This window comes from Vicugna pacos, chromosome 17 (genome assembly GCF_048564905.1).
Source record: "Vicugna pacos chromosome 17, VicPac4, whole genome shotgun sequence".
In the NCBI taxonomy this organism is placed as follows: Eukaryota; Metazoa; Chordata; class Mammalia; order Artiodactyla; family Camelidae; genus Vicugna; species Vicugna pacos.
In genome coordinates this window covers 5,406,397-5,429,489 of record NC_133003.1, presented here as the reverse complement: position 1 = coordinate 5,429,489, position 23,093 = coordinate 5,406,397, and the positions used below count along the sequence as shown (strand labels likewise).

The 23,093-nt window shown below is 45.8% G+C and overlaps 1 protein-coding gene across 1 annotated transcript in view; it reads left to right on the top strand.

Annotated features, from left to right (window-relative positions):
• LOC140686630 (serine/threonine-protein kinase Nek10-like) overlaps positions 1–10,933 on the top strand; it is a 69,104-nt gene extending 58,171 nt beyond the window's left edge. The window contains exons 13-16 of the mRNA XM_072940836.1: positions 3,602–3,710; positions 6,578–6,630; positions 6,713–6,768; positions 10,885–10,933. Coding sequence (XP_072796937.1) covers positions 3,602–3,710; positions 6,578–6,630; positions 6,713–6,768; positions 10,885–10,933 — 267 coding nt within the window. The remainder of the gene's footprint in view (positions 1–3,601; positions 3,711–6,577; positions 6,631–6,712; positions 6,769–10,884) is intronic.
• Positions 10,934–23,093: the final 12,160 nt, after the last annotated feature.

The window sequence follows — 23,093 nt, the reverse complement described above, 5'->3', positions numbered from 1 at the left end:
AAGCTTCTGTCGTATCACCCAGATTTTCACCTGCTGGGTGAACATTTACTTGCCATCTGGTATGTCCAGGCTTGAACTCACCATCTTCCTCCATTCTTTGCAACAAATATCACTGGCAGCATCCTTTTTCCTTCTGCTGGGTCTTCAAACCATGCGGTCACCTCCAGATGTTCCACTTTATCTCTTGCATCTCCTACCTCATTAACACCTGAGGAGTCTTCATTGTGCATGTGGTTTTGCTAGGCCTTTGATATTATAGCCCTGGTCCTGCCACTTAGAAGCGAATTGCTTTACATCTCAGATTCCTCACCTGTATAATGGGCATAATGCCTACCGTACAGGGTAGTTGTAAGGACGAAATAGAACATCAAATGTATCTAGAATGCAGTAAGCACCAACTAGTGGCTGTAGGTGCTCCTGTTATTAAGTAAGAATATTTGATCTTCAGTAGCCATTCCTTCCTTCTGGTTACCACCTAGTCTGAAGTCTTGGTACCCTTCTGATACTGATCTCCTGTTGTTTTTTTTTAAAAAACAACTTTTATTGTGGTATGGTTCCTATACAGTAAACTACACATATTTCAGATGTACACTTTGATGAATTTTGATAGATGTCTACACCCATGAAACTACTGCCACACTCAAGATAGTTAACATATCCAGCACTCCCCAAGAGGTGCAATTTTCAAAATCCCAGTTTATCCCTTCCCACCCCCTTTAACGGCTGGTAATTGTAAGTTTGTTCTCTATGTCTGTGAGTCTGTTTCTGTTTTGTAGATAAGTTCATTTATGTCCTTTTTTTTTTGTAGATTCTACATATAAGTGATATCATGCAGCATTTTTCTTTCTCTTTCTGGCCTCACTTAGAATGACATTCTCCAGGTCCATCTATTTGCTGCAAATGGCATTTTTTCTTTTTTATGGCTGCATAGTATTCTGTTGTATAAATATAGCACACTTTCTTTATCCAGTCATCTGTCGATGGACATTGGTGTTGTTTCCATGTCTTGGCTATTGTAAATAGTGGTGCTGTGAAAATTGGGGTGCACGTGTTTTTTGAATTCTATTTTCCTCCAGATATATGCCCAGGAGTGGGATTAATGCATCATATGGTAGGACTATTCCTAGTCTTTTGAGGAATCTCCATACTGTTTTCCACAGTGGCTGCACCAAACCACATTCCCACCAGCAGTGAAGGAGCATTCCCTTTTCTCCACACCCTCTCCAGCATTTGTCATTTGTCAACTTTTGAACGATGGCCATTCTGACCGGTGTGAGGTGATACCTCATCGTAGTTTTGATTTGCATTTCTCTAACAAGTGTTGATACTGAGCATCTTTTCATGTGCTTGTCGGCCATCTGGATGTCTTCTCCAGTCGGTTTTGCCAGACGTTGGCAGTGTTCTTAATCACTTGCTTCCAGTTTCCTGCCTCCCCATCTGACTCCGGGTCCAGCTGCCTCGGCCTCTGCTCTCTGCAGGAGCCTCCTCCTGATCTGTCTGCATTCACCCCACGGCCCCAGCCCCAGTCAGACTGTTATGTGTATATTGCATCCAGAGTGATCCTTTTAAAACAGAATGTGGTCATGTCTCTCTCTCTCTCTCTCTCTCTCTCTCTCTATCTCTATCTCACACACACACATGCACACACACAGACACACACACACACACACACACACACACTGTTCATGTGTCTGAGTATAAAATGCCAACATTCTCACCACGATGTTCATGTCCTGTTTGGTCCAAGTCTGGACCCCTCTCCCCACCCTCACCTTGTACCGCTCTCACCCTTTGCTGTCTCCTCACCGGCCACAGGGCCCACCTACCATGCTTCTTCCTCCCCAGCCTGCACATGCTCTTTCCTCTGCCCGTGATGTTCTGCCCACTCCATCCTTTACTCACTCTTGTCTCTCAGCAGAAGCATTATTTCAGGAAAGCCTTCCCTGTCTCAGTTAGGTCTATCTGTGACCTCCTAGAACCACCGGCCTGGCCTTCAGTGCATTCAGCTCAGTTGCAATTTTATATATATCCAGGCGGGTATTTCACAGACACATTTTTCCCTAATTATGCAGTGAGCTCCAAGATTAAAGTTTTTGGCCACCATTGGTTGTTTTCGTTGCTTGGAGCTGTGCATGGACACAAGAGTTGGTTTAAAAAATACTCCCTGAATGAATGAACAGCACTTGCCTTCCTCTCTTCAGCCTAAATCCCCATGCCTCCAGAACATTGGGTTAATGTCCTATCCCTGTATCACTCTGCCCGTAATGTGCAGCACCCAGCCTCTGCCCTCGAAGTCCCCTCACCTGGAATATCCACTTGGCTTCCTTGTGTCCACCCAAATCCAGCCTTTGAGGTTCAGCTCCAGTGTCCCCTCTGCAGAGATTCTGAAAACCATGCTGGTAAAGGGGTTGAGAAGGGATAAATTGGGAGTTGGAAGTTTTCCCCTCTCAGGGAGTGATGGAAATGTTAGGTGGTGATGGTTTTCTTGGTTTATCGGTCTATCAAAATTCATCAAATTGTACATCTGAAATATGTGTAGTCTACTGTACAGAAATTATACCACAATAAATTTATTTTAAAAATTAATTTATAAAAACCACATTGGTCTTCATAGCTTTAGCATCCTTCTCTGTGCGAGTTTCAATCTCAGTACCTCATTTCAAAATTCCTTATTTAATGAACAGAGGATATGAATCCAAGGTAACTACTGTGGCATAATCTTCGTTGTTCCTTTTGTTTCTGGTTTATTAATATGAATCGACATTTTTAAAGCATATTGTATTACACAGGCACAAAACTTGGCCAAACCAAGTGCTGGTTAAAATGAAAGTTGAAAGGAAGTTGAAAATTTCATTCAAAAAGTTCAGCTTTATAGAAGGGAATTAAATGATTGGAACTTTAATAAATTCTGGCTTTTAGTGAATTACTCTTTCCTTTGCAGTGTTGAGAATTAATGTGTGGAGATTAAAATTAATTAATGGTGATTGAGAAAGATGTATTAAAAAACTTGTTTGCCTTGGCCAAACAAGAAGGCATTTTCAAAGCAGATACATGAAAAAGTATAGATTAGGGCTATACATAATGTTCTGTTGAATAATTGGAGTTTATTTCTCCCACACCAGGTAAAAATAACATTTTGGTATTTCAGAACCTACACCTTTATTTTCCTATCCATTTAAATTTTGTTCTCATAAATTGTAAAGTATAGAGTGTGCGTGTGTGTGTGTGTGTTTCACCTGACCAGGGAACTGTCTGCTTGCTTTCACTGTAATTTGCCTACCTCCCCTTTTTTTTATGGGGGGGTTTGGTTGGGGGGGTAGTTCAGTTTATTTACTTACTTATTCTTAGAGAAGGTACCGGGGATTGGAGGTTCTGGGGCTTGAACCCAGGACCTCATACATGCTAAGCATGTGCTCTACCACTTGAGCTACACCCTCCCCTTGTATAAGTCCTTTTGAAAGGACAAAGATGGGTCTTTCTCTGTGTTGGGTGGATTGACAGCCAAAGAGCCCTGGTCCCTCTTGCAGAGACACGCATGGAGGTCTCATGTCACTTGACTCTGAATGTGAAATAAGACACAGTTTTCCTTTTTCTGTTTCAGTTATCTCAGGGATCTCCAGAACCAATTGAGCCCAACTTTTTCACAGCAGATTACCATTTATTGCATCATTCGTCAAGTGAAAACATCCTGTCCCCAAATAACTCAACAGGTAATGGTCTTCAACATAGGAATCTGGCTTTCATGAAGAAACAGACTGGTATTTTTCTATCTCTTTCTGGCTTACTTCATTTAGGATGACATTCTCTAGGGACATCCATGTTGCTGCAAATGGCATTACGTTGTCTTTTTATGGCTGAGTAGTATTCCATTGTATGTAACACAGGGAAATATATTTAAGATCTTGTAGTAGCTTATGGTGAAAAACAATGTGAAAATGAATATATGTATATTCAATGATGACTGAAGAAATGTGCTGTACACCAGAAACCGACACAACATTGTAAACTGACTGTAACTCAATTAAAAGAAAAACATAAACAGATTGTTTGGATCAACAGCTATCCTCAAAAGATTATCTTCAATTTAAAATGAAAATAGATCTTATATTTATTATCTGTGATGGTAGTTGAGAGGGATCTGCAGTAGGAATCTGGCAATTCCCTGAGATTTACTTTACCCACTTGGGACAGCTTCCTTGATTATTAATTAATAAAAGAAGCGAAGAGAATCCATGTGGTTAAATTGTATTTCCTTTATTTCTTCTTATCTGATGATGGGAAATCAAATGCCCAAAAACATCCAGGGAGATAAAAAGCAGAAAGGGAAGAGTTTGAATAAAACAGAAAATTTGAAACTTACCTGAAGTATCAAATCAAACATATTTAATTTGTTTTTTCTTTTTTGGAAAAACTTCACATAGGGAGGCAGTGTAACTTAGGGATTAAAGGTGCACACTCAGTCATTGTGTAGCTGACCTTGAGCAAACTATGTGACCTCACTGAACCCCAGTTTCCTTGCCTGCAACATGGGGATAAAAATGTTCCTTGCATTTTAGGATTTTTGCAACGGTCAGTGCAAGTACATAACAAATGATTAGCCAGTATGCCTACAGGCTGAGTGTAATGTAACTCTCCTTGTGATGTGTAACTCTCAGAAGAGGTCTTCAGGCTACTCTGAGGCTGTAGAATTCCTGCATAATTTTTGAATCCGTGTAAACTACATTTACGTCCCTCAGTGTGGCAGAAACAGATGTGAACCTTTTCGGGTTAAATGAAAACCTGCCATTTCCTTAGCCTAGAACATCGCTCATTGCTGGTGTGCTTTTGTTGTTGCCTACTTTAGGCAAATCATTTCATGTAATAATTATCAGACTTTCCCTAAGACTTGGATTCCTGGGATAAAGCTAACTTGGGTAGGCAGAATTTCATTTAAAATAGCCCCTGAGAAATGTATAAGATCCAGATAAACTGTTGTCTAAAGTCATTTGCTTTCTTTATTTTTTAAATGAAGTATCATTGATTTGAAATATTGTGTTAGTTTCAGGTACACAGGAAACTGATTCAGATATATATATATATATATATATTCCTATATATATATATATATTCCTATATATATATATATATATATATACCTTTTCCGATTATTTTCCCTTTCCATTATAGGTTTACAAGCTATTGACTATAGTTCATTGTGTTGTACAGTTAATCCTTGTTGTTTATTTTATATACAGAAGTGTGTATCTGTTAATCCCATAATCCTAATTTATCTCTCCTCCCAGCCTTTCCTCTTTGGTAACCATTAGTTTGTTTTCTGTGTCTGTGAGTCTATTTCTCTTTTGTAAATATTTGTATAATTTTTTAGTTTCCACATATAAGTGATATAGAACATTCGTCTTTCTCTGAGTGACTTCAATTAATATAATGTGGCATATATACACAATGGAATACTACTCAGCCATAAAAATATTTTAAAATAATGCCACTTGTAGCATCATGGATTGACATTTTGATTTTCATAATAAGTGAAGTCAGAGAGAGAAAGACAAATATCACATGACATCACTTGTATGTGGAATCTAAAAAGAAAACAAGACAGCTGAACTTATTTACAAAACAGAAACAGACTCAGAATGGAAAAAGCCTCTTGCTTTTAAAAGTATCTCCCAGGGCAGGTCAGTCAGTCACAGGCCAGACTTTTCAAAGCAGCAGCTCCATTGAGGGAAGAGCTCTGACTGAAATCTCTCAGTGGCCAGAGAGGAACTTGAAAGGCTTTTCCAGAAGCTCAACACACCATCCCAGAGGAGACTGGGTGTTTCCCTTTTCACAGCAGGCTGGGCAAAAAGGAAGACAGCAGAACCATGCAGCACTTTGGGCTTTAAGTCAGGATTCACATCCTCACACCTCCCCTCAGCCTTCAAGCTGTTCTCTTCTTTTTCCTGAGTGTCCGGGGAACTCCTGTCCTCTACGTGTTGATTGATTTGAGTGGAAGATGGTCAACACTGCTTTGGGTGGCACCGGAGTAGGTTAAGTGCTGTCACTCAGACTAAACAGCAAAAGAAATATTGTGTTCTAGCTTTAAATGTATTTTATTTCCCTCCTGGCAGCCAATGGAAGGAGTCAGATCTTTTTCGTGGTTCACTGGCTATTACTTCCACCACTAAGAATTTATCCTTGCTAGTACATTTCCACTCTTTTTGTCTTGTGGATGAGGGAGAGTTTCTTAACATTTTCTTTACCTTCCAGGTAGTTTGTGTTTAGAGTCCCTCCTTTCCTGTTCATAAGACACACACACACCCACCTACATGCACGCACACACATGCACAACTTAATTGACAAGTTTATCTGATGCCTTTAAATCTTGAGTATTATTTTTTGATGGCCACTCCAAAACTGGAAAGCTATTAAAGGAAGAGAAATGAAGCATCTGAGTATAGATGCTTTGGAATGTGTTTCTAAGTACTCATCTTCATCATTAAGAAATTGACCATTTTCACTGCCCGCTTATAATTGCCAATAAAATCCAACTAAAGAAAACATGAACCAAGTACCAGATGAAATAATTTGTCTATTTCAGGTCTACCCCCCAGCTTTGATCTGGAGGAGGGCATCACGTATGCACAGATGCAGGTGAGGTTTCTGCACCGCCTCTGAATGATTCTATTTTGTTGCTTTTAATTCAGATCTAACCTGATTTCTTTTTCCATTTTAGAGTGTGATTGAAGAAGTCCTAGAGGATAGTGGGTATTACAATTTTATTTCTAACAGGTAAGATCCAGGGTTTGCTTTCAAATATTAAAGTTCAGTTTAGAAGTTAGAATTCACCCCACCAAACTTAAGTGAAAACTGGCAGCCAGTGCTGGGCAGGGGACACATGGACAGAATCTGCAGGATGAATAGTTCCAGCAACTGCTTGGACTTTCCTGAGAACCCACTTCTGGCCAGCTTGCCACAGGCGGCTGTCTCTTCACACTCAACCCTGTGTGTTGCCACAGCCGGCAGCAGCAGCCCAGGAAGCCCAGAGGACTCTCAATGCCGAGAGAGTGCAGCCCCATGTTGGGCGTCAAAATCTGTTACCAAACTAAGGTCCAGCAGCTCGCCACTCAAAATTCAATACTCGAGAGGGACAAATTTTGGTAGAAAGGACAGTTGCCTTTTGTTCGAATGCTGGCAGTCTGGGGAGGTGGTGGACTTAGTGTCTACAAAAAACAACTCCAAACAGTCTGCTCAATCATGAATGTTTTAAAGGGAAAAAGGAAGTGACTTCAGGTAAGTCACTGAGATGGGGGTCAGAGTCATTTCTCTCCCCATTCCTTCATGTGCAGGCTTGTCGACCTCTTGTGATTTTTCCTTAGATGCCATCTTTTTCACATAGTTTGTTCACGGGATGACTGAAGGGGAAGCTAGGAAAGTGATCTGGTCATTTGTTAATTACTTAGACACCATTTCTTCTTCTTTGATCTAGGAAGGAACCAACATGTTAAGCAAGGTATTGTGTGATCAAAATATTTGAAAGGTGCACTAGACCTGGATTTGAGCAGGGCATGGGGGTGACAGATTTAAAGTCAGTGACCAGACAAAGGGACTCCCTGCAGAGAGTTCTTCCTGCCAAAATGTGCTTACATTAGTTTCTTTGAGAGGAAATCCCAGAAAACTCTGGTAGGGTATTGAAATCAATGAAGCAAGTTACCATTGTGGCGGCTGGAACTTGACCCCATTGGGACTCTGAGCACTCCAGGGCTCAGGTAGCTGGGATACTGATTTCTGATTCCCATCAGTCCTTGCTAGAGGCCTTTTTCCTCTTGGGACATTAGTTCCTTGGCATTTCTGGCCTCCTCTAAGAGTAGGCAAAGCAGATCCAAGAGGCCAGAGAAATCCTCAGGAAAAGGAATGCAGATGCTGGCGGTTGGAAGTCAGGCCAGCATATTTTGAAGGGGTTTGAATTAGGGGATATGGGTGCTGCCAGTGTCTACTATAAATGAATTTTCTCTGGGCTTTGTCTAGCAGCCCACTGGTAACTGAATAATCAGATCGACGGTGAGCCACCACTTACACATCGTGTACATCTAAAGTTGCTTTAGGAGTCCTGTAGATTCTGCTCTCCCAAAGTTGCCTTGTCTGCCTGGAGATAAAGCCTTTCTGTCCAGCTGATGAAGCTGTCAGGTGACCACTATTTAAATTATTCTCAATGTCTTACCCAAAGATAATTATTAACCACGGAAAGAGAAAGGAGTCTTAAGAACAACCTGTTACGGTCATTATATGGAAATTAGATTCATTTTTTTGACATTAATTCAGTCTCCAGCCTTTTTTCCCTTCTGTTTCAACAAGTTATTCTTATGAATCACACATAAGCGTATTCAAATGCTTGTTCTTTTGGCTTGACAATATATTTCCAAAATTCTACCTTTGTAAATTTAGTTCTGCTGTGATTTGTAACTTCAGAGAAATGAAGGCATATTGTTAATAGAAATCACCCTCTCCGTCATCACTCTTCTCCCACCGTCCTGGAGGGATTTGGAACGCTCATTTTCTATTCTTGATCTGAATACATTCAGCCTTCCACGGATGGTGTGAATGTCTCTTTTCTTGACTTTTGGCAACTTCTTATTTCAAGTGCCCTTGCTTGTGGTGGGGCAAAAATCATACTTAACACTGTTACATCTGCATTTTCTCAGAGACTCAGGAACATGTGCTATGACTGTCTTCAAATTTTTGCAGAGAATCAACAAGTAACAGTGTAAAGAACTTAGGGAGGCTCTTACAAGAGGTCTTATTTTTCCTTTTTTAGAAATAATAATTTGAGTTTTACTTTCAAATGCATGGTTATCCTTTTCAATTCTATTATGAATGAGTTTTTAAAAAATCAAATGCTACTCTATTTTCCAAGATATATTCCTGTATTAAAAGACATTGCAGATTTTCTTATTATGGTAAATAGACAATTAGATGCTTAATAATGAAGGTGAAATTATTTAGTTATATTCAGAATTGTGAATACAATATGACGACATGATTTAAATGATCAAGTTAAAGCAATATATGATGGTTATGACATGAAATTTTCTTAAAATGCTCCAAGTTAAAATGAATAATCCATTTAAAGAGCCACATGGCCATGACATTCCCTCTTCAGTTTCTAATAACAATAAAAGTATATATCACTGAGAGAGAGTTTTCATGGTTTACTAGTAAAAATAACCCATGATAGTGCTTAAAGCCATTACTTGTTTACTGGTGTCCCCAGTTAATTTCCAAGAGTAAATCAGTCTCCACATAGACACATAACACTTCACAAGCTGAAAACACACATAATTCCAAATACAAATCATATCAGCTGTGACAGTCATGATTTATCCATAGTCAAAGGATAGAGGATGCCAAACATCACAGGACATACAGAAGTATTTATAATTAGTACTTAGCATCAGTAGAGTGTATTTTCCCGAATAGGTTTTGTAAATATCCTATATCCTCAAAGATGTTAATAGATGCTCCCTGAAAAATAAAATTCGATGACCAAATATATTTGGGAAATTCTGAGTGTTTATTTTTCCATTTTTGGAGAATGTTAACATTTATTAATATATTAAGGACTTTGAGGTGCACTGTAGGAAAGAAGTCTGCTGACCTTGTTCACCCCAATGAATCTTCATTATTTACTTGGGACACAAACTGAGAATACCTGCCCTAGAAATACAGTTAGAAATAGGAAGCATTGTTTTAACTCTTCCACCAGTATTTATCCAGATCTGCTACTGTTCCCATCATCCTCTTAATCATGATTCTCATCACTGCAAAATATTAGTCAATAATCTTGGTTCATCACCATGGACAGAGAATTACGTGCTAAGTCCTGTATGACTCAAGTTTACAATTTAATTCTGTCCGTTCAATCTTAGACACATGTGTACAAAGCATCCAGACAACAGCTAAAGCATTAAGCCAAAATATGGCACATTTTCAGCTTAGATCATGGAGTTTATGTGTAGTTAGAGATAGAGAGATGCGATTCTCAAACTGAATATCAGGACAAGGCCATTATCTAGCTATTAGCTGTCTTCGGGGAAGTTACCGAGAACTGTTTAAATAATGGTATGATGGCTTGGGCAGTCAGGAGGGAGACTGTCTTAAGCACAAAATGCTGCATTAGTTAAAGAAAATGGTAGCAAAACAGAAACAGCAGTGAGGGACCCTAGCCAGAATGAGGGCTTTTGGAATAGGGGGTAGTATGGAGTTGAACTGAAGACAGCTGTGTAAGTAAATGAAACAGGGTTCAAACAAGCTGGGCCAGCCCCAGAAGGGCTCTTCTCCTGATCATTTGCATGCTTGTCTCATTAATTACATCTGTTAAACACATAACAGTTCGCTTCCTTTCCAGAAGATTACTGCCTGGCACGCCTGAATTTCATCAGCGTTGTTTGTGAGAGTAAAAGTGTTGTGTTTTGTAAGTGAAGAGATGACCAGCATATCATCCTTGTATACTTAGTGGTATGCATTAACATTTTATTTTATGGCAATGAAATATGTGTTGAGATTTTTTAAAAAGTACATTGAGTAAACTTGCGTTGATTTTTCCTGTAATTAACTGTTGAACATGTGAAATAGGCATTTAAGATACAGGCTACTTTGGAGAGGTGATTTTTCCACTCTAAAAGGTTATTATCTCCCACTGAGTTTATAGTTTGAGAAAGACAGTATTAGCAGTGAACTTCAGCAAAAGGCAGCTTTCTGACAATCTCCCCATTCTGTCCTGTTTAGAATCACAGTATGATTCCATGTGATTTGTTTACTTATATACCTGAGCAGCTGCTTTTGAAATTGAATGTGTGAACTAAAACATTTGAGGCTGTAGCTAATTCTTTCCACTTCTGACTCTTCCAGGTATCACTCCTATCCCTGGGGAACCAAGAGTCACCCAAACAACAGATGAAAATGCTGCATTTTGAAATGGATGTAGTTTTCCCACTCAGGTTCAAGTTCTGGACGTGAGGCACTGCTGCAAGATGCCTAGGAATGGGGAACTGCTAGAGGAGTGTGGAAGAGAGAAGACCAGCCTTCCTCGGTGCCAACACGGCCCCTTCCAAGAGGCCCATCCCGGGGGTGCGTTAGATGCAGGATGACGGAGCTGTCAGCGTGTTCCTGGGGGAAGATGCTGCAAAATTCATCTGTGAGAAGGAAACCCACTCCTCGCCGTACTGTTCTCCAAGTTCAAAACAAAACAAAACAAAACTTGCCCTATTTTTCAAAGGAATATATTATATTTTTAGAATTGCTGAAACTATTTATGTAAAGGCATCTAACTTTCCAAGTATAAAGAATAGTTTTAGATAAAATTATAGGACCCAGAACAGTTAATATATTGGGTGATTCACTGAGCCCTCCATTTTTCTGCTCTTAAAAGCAATTCAGACTATATGACTTTGTAGCTTTTTGTTTGCTTTAATGAAACGATTGGTTTTCTCTTAACCACTCGGGTGCTAGTGGTCTTGAACTCTAAGACAGCATAGACAGTATTTGCAACCTTGCACAGCCTCTGAGAACAATTGTCGCATTTAAGTTGGACCGATAGAAGATACTGACCTATAGTATGGGTATACGTACATACACATGTAAGGGGAGGAGGGAGGTTTCCATTAGGCTAATGCTTTGCTGCTAATGAAACTCATAGTGTTTTTAGAGCACTTTCAAGGGTCACAGTCTATGAAAGAGATGCGGTATTCTTTATTCTGAGTCCCTTGTAACTAACATTGCCTACATTGGTGTTAAGTTTTTGTTGTTTAAGAACTTGAAATGAAAATAAGTTATATAATAAAAATATAAATTTCTTCTTTATTCATTGAGACGTCTCTTGAAAAGAGAACTCAGAATGCCAAAACAGTGCCCCATTTCTGTGTAGGGACAATTTATGATGAAAATTCTCTAGATTCTTGATGGGCTAAAATCTCTCTAATTGGCTTCTTATAATTGGTGTAATATCAAGAAATTATTGTGAAATCAGACTACTTCTAGCTATTTTAAGAACATTTTAATTCTATGTAAGTCATCTGAAAGCTGAAATTATGCTTTTTATTTACTTCTCACTTAATTCTATATTTACACTCTTGTAAGATGATAAAGTAGTATTTTTTAAACTATGATCAAATAGAATTTAGTTCAATATATTTACAGTGCTTGAAACAAAGCATTTTATATAGGATGGGAAAATCTCAGTGTGAATTCATACTATTTTTATAATGAGTATGTTTAATACCTAAATTATATATCCAAATTTCCTTGGACTAATGCCTTTGAAAACTGCCAGTGAATCTTTGTCTTTAAGCCAAATTAATAATTACAAATACACTGTAATTTAAAGTAACAGATGAGAATATAGAAATGAAAATTTCAGTTTGGGCCTTCAACCAAATACATTCGTGTAAAATGTACATGTGAAATCGTAAGGCTGTGATGCTGTTGATTTAAGCCAGGAAAAATTTGGTTTCTGTTCCGGCTTCATTTGAACCTGCAGAGTTATTTTTTTATCTCTTTTTCACGTGTGGAATGGCCACAACTTTATTTCTACACAGGCCTAGGGTCACACATTTTCATTGGGACAGAAGCCAATACATAGGAATAAACCAAGCTTTAGGGTGAAAAGCTTGAACCATCTCAAATGGTGTAGAAAAGAATAGTATTCAGAGGTCACACCTTGGTTAGAAAAGAGAAATTATTTATTTGAAGGTATTTTTAAATGTGTACAGTTAACCCTTTTAACCAAAAATGGAGGAAAAATTATTTAACCCTTTTAGACCATACAGATGGGATTTATTATGCTAGAAGTTAGTAAGAACTAACAGAAATTAGCAAATGAATGTCTTTTTCAACAGCAACTGTTGGACCATCAACTCTAAGCTGACAGATGCATTCTTTGACCAAAATAATATTTATTAAACTACCCAATCAGCCAAAATAAAAGTAAACTGCCAGTCAGTGAATCAGCACTCTCCCAGTGTAAGAGCTGGCTTTTAAGAGAAGACTGGGCACTGGGAAGGGAAGCATTTTGTGTCTGGAGTCACATCCCAACAGGCATGTTGACTTTCCCAAAGCGCTCACTTCTGAGCTTCGAGCAGGGAGCCATCCCCTCACAGTGAAGCCAGAACCATCATTTTGTTCTCACTGTCTGAACTGTCTCAGTGCAAAGAAGTTGTTCCTTACATTGAGTCTTGTTTTGTTTTGTTTTGTTTTCTGTTTTTTTTTTTTTTTTGGCCTTTTCTTGATTGCGTTTAAATACTCTTTCTTTTGTATACTTTTTAAATTATTTGTTGAAACCATATCTAGGCAAGATGAGAGAATGTGAGACAGGTACATCAGAAGCAAGATTTTCAACATCGCCTTGGAAAACCCATGACAGCACCCCTGGTATGACAGGCTCCAGGCAAAAACACTGCCTTCGGCTAGGCCTTGACCCAGGGTCACGGAACTTTGTGGATCCCCAGGTCCTTGCAAAATGAGGGGCAAATTCAAGGAACACTGGAAGCCTGGCTTCCATGAGAGATCCCTCGTTGACAGGCTAGAATTTTGGGAACGCTCCCAGGGTGTCCGGCACCTACTCTGCCCCGTCCCCTTCAGGAAACGGATGCCCTCAGGTCAGGCACCTGAGTGAATGCCTATTGTGAAATTTACCCACCCCATCCATCTCTCCGAACTCCCAGTGACCTACCCACACATCCAAAACCATCAGAAGTGCCTACGTATATCCAGCAGGTGTATGGGAGGAAACCGGCCCTTCCGCCTTGGGACAGACAGTCTTCCACCTACTGAGACCTTACCTGGATCCGAGGTTCGGGAAATCCCGTTTCACGAGCCAATTCTTCCCTGGTGGCAATGCCAGGAAAGCGGTCCCTCTCAAAGGCTTGCACGACGATCCTTGTTTGAGATTGTGGGATGAATGTGCGCTTTCTCCCGGCCTCTTTTGGGCGGCGATCTAAAGGAGCGCAAACAAGAGAGGATATTGAAGCACACTTCACATTCAGTGCACACAAATTCTGCCAGATGGAGGAAATGGAATCTCAGATACACAGATAGATAGCTAGATAGATAGATAGATAAATAGTGACATAGATAGGTGATAGGTACAGAGAGAGATAGACTGAGAGATAAGTAGGTATATATTTACATAGATAGATGATAGATCGATAGATAAATAGATGACAAATAAATTGACAGAGAGATAATCTATACAAAAATAATTTAATATACATGTATCTATCTCGATGTCTATAGTGTATTATCATGTGTATGTATAAGTATACACAGGCACAATGCATTCCCCCACCCACACAGACACATCCACACAGACACACCCACACACACACACACACACTCACGGTTTCCATTTTTCATTTTAATTATTCACTTTTAAAACTTTATTTATTGCTTGAATGTTTGTTTGCTTGTTTCTCTAGTTTGCTGTTTGGTTGTTTTCCCAGCATGTTTTCTGGAGTGCTCTGAAGCCCTGATGGGACAATGCTGGAACAAAGCTTGCTTAAGGACCAAAGGAGCCCGAGGGCAATCTTTGTGAGTTGATAAGAGAAGGGAATTCTGCACTTCGGACAGTTTCAGGACCAGAGGATTTAAAGCCTTCCTGGCCATGCAAGACCCCACCCTCCACACAGGGCCACGATGCTCATGGTCTGAGCACCAGCAGTGCAAGGGCCAGGAAGGCTCGTTTCCTCTCCTAAGGCTTCTCTGCTGACTCCTTGTCACCCACGTTCAGAGATGAATCTGTCTCCAGGAACCCTTCTGGGAAAATGCCTTTGGAAAGCCAGGGACTCACCTTGAGTCAGAGCCTGAGGCTCGTGCATTGGATGCGATTGCCCGTCTGGTAAGATGTTCTCCGATGGCGGACGGCTCTGCCTTAGGCTTCTTCTTCGTTGGTTTTGGAACCAAACCTAAGTAGAAGGAGAAAAACCCTTGTCACTCAAATGCTTAGGGATAGATCTCAAGAGCTATCACAGTGATTCACCACAGAACAAACAGACAAGCCAAGAATGGACAAACTGTAGACTCCATGTGCCCCCAGGGGAAGGATTTAGCCCCCAAAGGGACTGAACTTGCCACAGATTATGGCTTTCACCTCGGAAGAACTGCACAGGATTCCAGAAAACACAATCCGCACGGAAGAAAATCAGCATTTCCCCTGCCATCCTCCCTCTGGAATCCAGAGACGAAAACCCGTGAGGCAGGAGGCAATGTTTCCCTTCCCAAAGTCAGTCTGAAGGAGCTTGCTAATATTCTCTCTCTCTCTCCTCCTCTCACTTTCCCTCATTTCCTCCCCCGACCCACTCTCCCTGATCATCACTCTCTCTCTCTCTCTCCGTTTCTTTCTCCCTCTGGTTAGCTCTCTGTCTCTCTTGACATTTTCCATTCTTGTCAAACCTGCCACGGTCCCTGTTGGCCTGGTAGCCTCACTCTCCGCTCCTATCAGTCTACCTGTTTATGCCTGTTTGTCTTTTCCTTTGTCTCAGTCCCTGTCTCTGACCCTGTGTCCATTTCTCTCTCTTGTTTCTCTCACTTGCTCCCTCTGAGTCTTTGTGCCTCCTTTTTGGCCATGCTCAGTGCCCGAGGAATGTTCCTCTGTTCTCCCTTCTAGCCCCATGGACAGCACCCTTTCCTAACACACCACGCATAGGTGAGTGCTCTTGTCCAAAATTCACAGAATGCGGGCGAACCCCTGAAAAGCCCATGCTGCCTGGAAATGACTCCTTGCCAGGGAGCTCTTAGGAGCACAAGGTCCTGCCACTTCCAGTTCTGGAGGCTCTTAGGTCCCCGATCCCCACCTTTGAAATCTGTGTCAATGTCTTCAACTGTGAAGCCACATGTTGCCTTCCTCGTTCCCCAAGAAAGAAGTGCAGAGTTAGGTGTGGATGGAGTGGAGTGGAGTGGAGTGGAGTGGCGTGGAGAAGGGTAGGGTGCAGCGGAGTGAGGTCGAGTGAGGTCGGGTGAGGCTTAGGGGAGGGCAGGGTGGCGGGGGTTGGGGTTGGGGTTGGTGAAGGTGTGGCCATTGGGGTGGGTATGGGTGTCGGTGAGGGTGTGGGCGTGTTTGTTTGCATTTTTAGGCATCTCTGATGGGGCTGGGTGGGCAGTTTGTTGAACCTGCCAGTCAGTTCAGTAAGGGAAGCCTGCGCGTGTTAGTGCCCCTTGAAATGTCACAGGCACTGTGCTCCTGCTCCTGCGGTTCTCCCCTTTCAGGACTCCTCTCCCAGCTGACCAGACAGGACGCCTTGAGCAGCGGTAGTGCCTCGGGGGTGAGCCACAAAGGACCGAACTCCCTGGCACGAGCAGCCTCACGCACCCTCGTTCCCTGGGCTTGGATTCCTGCCCACCCGTTGGCATAGGACCCAGGGCCACTCAGCTCCCCCTGGCCCTGTTCTCCCAAGGGACAGCCATTCCTTCTCGGGAGCGGAGTCCAGGCTTGCCTCAAGCACCCAGACCAGGAGCACCAAGGGGAGGAGACGGGTCCTCTCCCTAGCGTGCCCTCCACCACCAAGTGTCTGTAGCCAATTGCATATTGGGCTCGGAAGCCACGTACAAACCCTGCAGCACAGACGCTCATTAGAGGACCCCCCTTTTCCTGATGCTGGCTGGCTTATCTTCGGGTCCCTCCCAACGCACGAGAGACAAAGCCAGGCTAAGCCTCGGCAGCCAGCTTCCCGACCTGGAAGTGGGACTCCACACGGCTCGGGCCGGGGTGGGGGGCGTCCGGACACGGACCCCGAGAGAGGAGGAATTCAGAGACTGAGATTTACCTGAATTCTGCTTTCGGGAATGCCCAGGTCTCGGGCCAGGCTTTCTCGGGCCTTGATGCCAGGGTAGGGGTTCTGTTGAAAGAGGGCTTGCAGAGCGTCCTTTTGACTGAGCTTCAGAACCAGCCTCCTTCTCCGCTGTCCACTTGGGCGTGGGCCTGCCAAAGACAAGAGGAGGAAACGTCTGAGAGGGAATCCGTTCAGCCGCACCAACGGTGGTGCCGGGTGGTTACGGGTGGGGCCACGCCAGCCTGCCTTTTGTGTCCGGGAGGCCGGGGGGAGTAGACCCAAGTGTACAGATGAACATCCCTTTCTATCTAACGGAAGCACACGCAAAGCCCTGCTGAAGGGGAGACCCTGGGCCTTCCATCTTTGCCAAGTAGCAAAGATGAGAAGGTGCATGCTCTTGGGATCTACCCCCACCCAGCGGCAGCCCACAGAGCTACAAAGCATGCAGCTGGGAAGGCCTAGGACAACAGGCTCACGTTCCAAATGGGTGGAAGATATTCCCACCCAGGGGACGCGGCCGCCGTCTGCCGGCCATGGAATGTGTGGATGGCCCCTGGCAGGATGGACCTCGAACTTTAGGCCAGCTAGAAGAGCCCGCCTTGCGGCTCCTCACACATCCATGGCACACCTGCTTGAACTACCTGAAAATCAAGCCAAGCACGGCCACATGTGGGTAGGTTGTGTCGGATAGCCACATTGCGGCCCTCGTGCCCCGACCCTGATTCTGACGGTGCCCGCGCTGGGACACCACAGAGGAGGAGCACCCCATCCTGGACGTCAACGTGTCATGTGGACTGGCTGCGTACATGCAATTCTTTCTCTGTGGAAAGCTTGGTGTGATGGAGCCCTGTCCTAGTGGACACTTGTTTTTGTGATGCAGAGGAATAGGACTGTGCTTGTTTCACACGTTCTGTGGAAAGCCCGACGTGGTATCGGGCACGTCCCGGGCTTCGGGACGACTTGGATTTCCTGAAGTGTATTCAAACTCTAGAACATCAGCCCTCCTGAGAAAGGAATTCCCTGCTAGCCGCTGTCAGATGCCAAACTAGGGTGTCAAGGTGTCTGCCTGGAAGGACGCAAGGCATGGCTTGCGCACCGCAAGCGACGCTTCCTTCACAAGCACCCTTTCTGCTTGCCTGCTCCAGTGAGATTTCTTCGGACAGAAGTCATGGAGCACACGGTAGCCTGGCCTTGGGGACTTCCCCTTCAGAAAGCCCCACCCCCACAAGTGCCCCCAGCCGCCCCTGCCCCCAGGCCCCACTCCCTACTTTGGAGTGGAGTGGGAGGCAATTCAAGGGCTTCTGGGATCAGTGCCTCCCGAGCCCTAGTGTGGAGTTTGGTGGCAAGGGAACCTATGCTCCTGCCGTGCTTCTTGGGAATTCTGCGTGTGGACTATTTCCTGGGACAGCAGAGAAACGGACCCTTTCCCATGGAACTCAAGCCGAGAGAGAGCTGCTAAACCACCAAGAGAAAGAACCAGCGACACCAACTCAAATGTCCAAACGTGGTCCACTAGAAATGCGCTTCCTGCAGTCGGAAGCCTTGGACAACGGATGCAGCTTTCTGTGCAGCTGCACGTCAGGACTTGTGAGAGAGGAGCTGTGGGTGGGCCACAGGGCTACCGCTCCCATGTCCATTTCAACGGAGCGAAAGAGGTTAATGAAAGGAAAAACAAAACTACCTCAGCCACTCTCAAATATTTGGCCCAATGGCTTCCTTAAACACAGCCCAGCCAAAGCCTTCCCTGCAGTCTCAGGGGGCCATTTCTCCCCTCGTCCACACCCCTGAGAGGGCAGGAAAGCATTTCAGATGAGCCAGCAGGAGAGCCCAGGTGCTGATGTCTACTTACCGTTGGACGTGCGTGAGTCATCCATGGCCGGAGAGACACCCGTCCGGCACAGAGGCTGCTGGCCAAATGCTGAGTTCCCGGGAGCACGGGCCTTATCAAGGGATCGGGCACGCCCCGCCCCTATTTATGGAAATCGCTGCCTCGGGATCCCAGCCCCCCCTTCCACCTTGAGAACGATGAAGTCTTCCCATTGCCCATGTTTCCACGTTAGCGGACTTGGACTAAAAGGCCAATCCAGAGGCCAGCAAGGACCTTTATTTGGAAGCCTGGCATCCTCCGTTCCCCGGGCTGAATGGACTCCAGGGCTCTCTGGTTTTCACACGTTTTCCCGTTCCACACAGTGTTTGCTCTCCCTGGCGTTCCCCGGCCCTGGCTTCGTGGTGACAAGGCTTGGCCCCACTCTTCTTTCCAGTGTGGAGGGACTAGCTTCCCGGTGCCTACTTCCCACTTCCCTCGGCATCTCCTGGACCTCATTGCATTCCAGGCCTGAGGCATTTCCTTGACTGGAGGCTGAGGTCCCGCTCATTCCAATAGGAAGGCTGAATGGGATTCGACACACGGGTCATGCTCTTTGGTCACAAACTTGGGAAACTTTTCCAGCTGTCATTTGAAGCCCGCCCCCTTCCTCACAGGCCAGGGAGTGCCAGAAGACAGGGGCAGACCCCACTACCACACAAGCTGGGCCACATGAGGTGGCTTCGACGTGCGAGGCTTGTCCTGGGCGAATCCAACATGGCTAGTTGCCCCTCCTGTCTGCCAGCATCTTCAAAGCCTTTCCAGGGAGGCCTGATGAGGGTCCGGTCCCCTAAAGTCCATCCAGGCCAAAACGTGGCAGCTACACCCGGCTACGTCCAAGCAGTTCTCTTGGCAAGCCTGTCTCCCAGGGAAGCCAGGCCCAGTGCACCTTGCAACAGTGGGTGGGGGAGGGGAGAAGAGGGGGAGCGGTGGGGGAAGAGCGGGAGGGGGAGGGGAGCGGGGAGCAGCCCTCAGTCGCCTGGGGCCATCTCCCAGGTCAACCCAGGTCAGAAGCTCTCCAGCAGCCCCAAGGACGCATGCCCAACGGCATCGGGTGCTCCGCCGTCGGGAATCCGGCCCACGCAAACGGACGGAATGCATTCCTAAGCGAACTCCCCAGCCGAAGCCGCCAAACGGGAAGCAAGGCCAAATCGTTTGATGGTGAAAAGACATGGAACCAGGCTACCTGCAGACCATCATTCCTTCTCTGGACGGCGCGAGTCCGGGAAAGTCAGGCAAGAAACCAGAGCTGAAAAGGAGGGCCCGGCACCAGCACTTGGGAGAAGAGACAGACAACTCAAATCACGTTGGGGAGTGCAACGGTAGCCCCGCCTCAGCCAAGATGGACCCAGTAGGATAGAGATGGGAAGCGAGGGTGTGTTTTCAAAAATCGAATACCTGGGCAGGAGGAGAGGGAAGGGAGGGGAGGGCGAGGGGTGGTTGTGGGGGAGGGGAGCGGGAAGGGGGAGGGGAGGGGGAGTCGAGGACAAGCAGGAGGAGGAGGAGGAAGAGAAGGAGAAGGGGAATTCCAAAGCTTCCTTGAGAATGGTGGCAGAGCTGTGCTAGGAAGAAATATTTGGCTGCAACATACAAACCCATCTGACATTTGAGCTGAGCCTAGGCCCTAGATCCTTGAAACATGGAAACCCAAAACACATAATGGGCCATCTTTAGTGTACTGTTTTGCCACCCTTGTTCATGAGACTCATCCATGTGCACTGAGATGGAGACTGCAAGCTTCTTCAGCAACAATTGGGGATGAGTCGAATTCTACCAGCACTTGGTTCAAACGATGCTTGTGTGTTTGTGTGTGTGTGTGTGTGTGTGCGCTGTAAGTATTTGTGGCCAAGAGACCATAAGAAAGGGGGAGAGAGAGAGAGAGAGAGAGAGAGTGAGAAACAGAGAGAGGCAGAAGGAGACACGCAATTGAGGGAGGTAGGGTTGGAGGGCGTGAGCGAGAGAGAGAGATTGATTGCCTGCCTGATATCCCCAGCACCTTGGTTAATTGGAGCCCTGCTGAGAATAATCTGGCTATAATCTGGGAACCAAGAGAAGTGCTAGGAGTGTTGAGTAACGGTGCTCCCCTGTACTGGCCCTAATGGAAGCTCTCTTGCTCCCAGAATCCCAGTGACGGTGGTTCATTGTTGTAGGAATTCCAAGAGAATCTAGTTTGCAAGTAGAAGCTGGATTCTTATCAAGGGCCCCCGACCCCCTTCCCATTCATTCCCAGGCAACGGGGGACATGGTGAATCTCTGAGGAGTGGCATGGATGCTGGGGCCCAGACTACAAAGGGACCAAAACAGAGCCAAAGACTTTGCGTTGAGTTCAAAGCCAGGTTTATTGGATCAAGGAAATGTCAGAGAGAACCCGCAAATCAACCTCTAAGGCAAGAGGACTTGGGCCATCCTCTTGCTGGTTGGCATGCTAGCATCCCTTCCGACATCAGGGAGGATGCCCCTGCTAGTGCCCGTGCGTCCTGAGAGCGCCCGGGGAGCACGGCAGGGCTGAGGGAGGCCACGCAGTGGCGCCCGCAGTCTGGGCGCCTTGCCCTTGCTGCCGAGCCCTAGGAGTGTGGCTGGCTCCTCGTCCTTTGTTCTCAGCCGTGGCTCGGCATCCCAGGGAAAGAGGCCTGAATTGGGCTCGACCAAAGGCATTCCTGAGGCCCTGGTGAGCCTGGCAGCATGTCCAGGAGGGCCTGGAATTCGTCATCACTGAGGGGTTCTTCCACGGTTGGCCAGAGTCCCTCTTCCGGGGTGCCGTCGCTCAGGAAAGGTTGTGCCTTTTCCAGAAGGCTGGCGTCTGACAAGAGTTCATCTAAGAGGCTCCCTGAGCCTGTGGCGCCTGAGGGCTGGGGCTGCGGGTGGAGCGGAGGAGACGTGAGTTGATCGGATGGGGCCTGCTGCTGCCACAGGTGTGTCTCGGCCTGTTCGGGCTGCAGAATTGCCGCGTGGGGGCTGCGCGGCTGAGCCGGATGCTGCCCGGTCTGTGGAGGACCGCTGCGGGGGACAGGCTGAGGGGGTGCTGCCGCGCCAGGGTGCAGGCTGTGGTGCGGGCAGGGCCCTCCGTGGGCAGAGGGCGTGAGTGCCGCGTGCACGGGTGCGAGACCCCCTCCTGGACTCGGCCCTGCTGTGGTGCCGCTTGGGTCTGTTCCCGGATGTGGAGGGTTCTCAACTCCCTGCCAAGCCGGGGTGGGCTGGAGCACCAGGAGCATCAGTGGCTGGCCCACCCAGCCACCAGGGGGCGCACAAGGCACAAAGAAGCTGGGGGACAGAGGAGGGGCTGCCGCGGCAAGGGACCGGAAGCTGTCCAGTGGATCAGTTGGAGGCAAGTGATGAGCGCCGTGGTGGATGTTGGGCGGGGGCCGTTGGTCCGATGGGACAGTCGGGGCTGGTCTGGCATCGGGGTCTTCTGCCCGGGCCTTGGCAGGCGCCCCACTGCTCTGCTCCGGGTGCCGAGCTCTCCGGTTCTGAAACCATATCTAGGCAAGATGAGAGAAAGGGAGACAGGTTCATGAGAAGCAAGATCTTCCAAGTCGCCTTGCAACCGCCATGCCAGCACCCCTGGTCTAACAGGCTCCGGGCAAAAACACTGCCTTCGGCTAGGTTTTGACCCAGGGTCATGTGACCTTTGCCGGTCTCCAGGTCCTTGCAAAATGAGGGGCAAAGTCAGGGCCACACTGGAAGCCTGGCTTCCATGAGAGATCCCTCGCCGACTGGCTAGAATGTCGGGACCCCTCCCAGGCTGTCTGGCACCTCCTCTGACCCGCCCCCTTCAGGAAATGGATGCCTTCAGGTCAGGCACCTGAGTGAATGCCTATGGGGAAACTTACCCACCCCATCCCTCTCCCCAACCCCCCAATGACCCACCCACACATCCAAAACCATCTCAAGTGCCTACGGATATCCAGCACCAGCGCGGGAGGAAAACGGCCCTCCCACCTTGGGACAAACCGTCTTCCACCTGCTGAGACCTTACCTGGATCCGAGGTTCGGGAAGTCCCGTTTGACGAGCCAATTCTTCCCTGGTTGCAATGCCAGGAAAGCGGTCCCTCTCAAAGGCTTGCACGAGGATCCTTGTTTGAGAGGGTGAGATGAATGTGCGCTTTCTCCCGGCCTCTTTTGGGCGGCGATCTAAAGGAGCGCAAACAAAGAAGAGAGGACAATGAAGCCCACTTCACATTCAGTGCACACAAAATCTGCCGTATGTAGGAAATGGCACATCAGATAGATACGTAGGTAGATAGAGAGATAGAGGGATTGATAGATAGATAGATAGATAGATTGATAGATAGATAGAAAGAGAGATAGATAGATCGATCGATCGATGATAGGTACAGAGAGAGACAGATAGATTGAGAGATAGGTAGGTATTGATTTTCATAGGTTGATAGATCGATAGATAGATTATAAATAGAGAGTTAGATAGATTATCT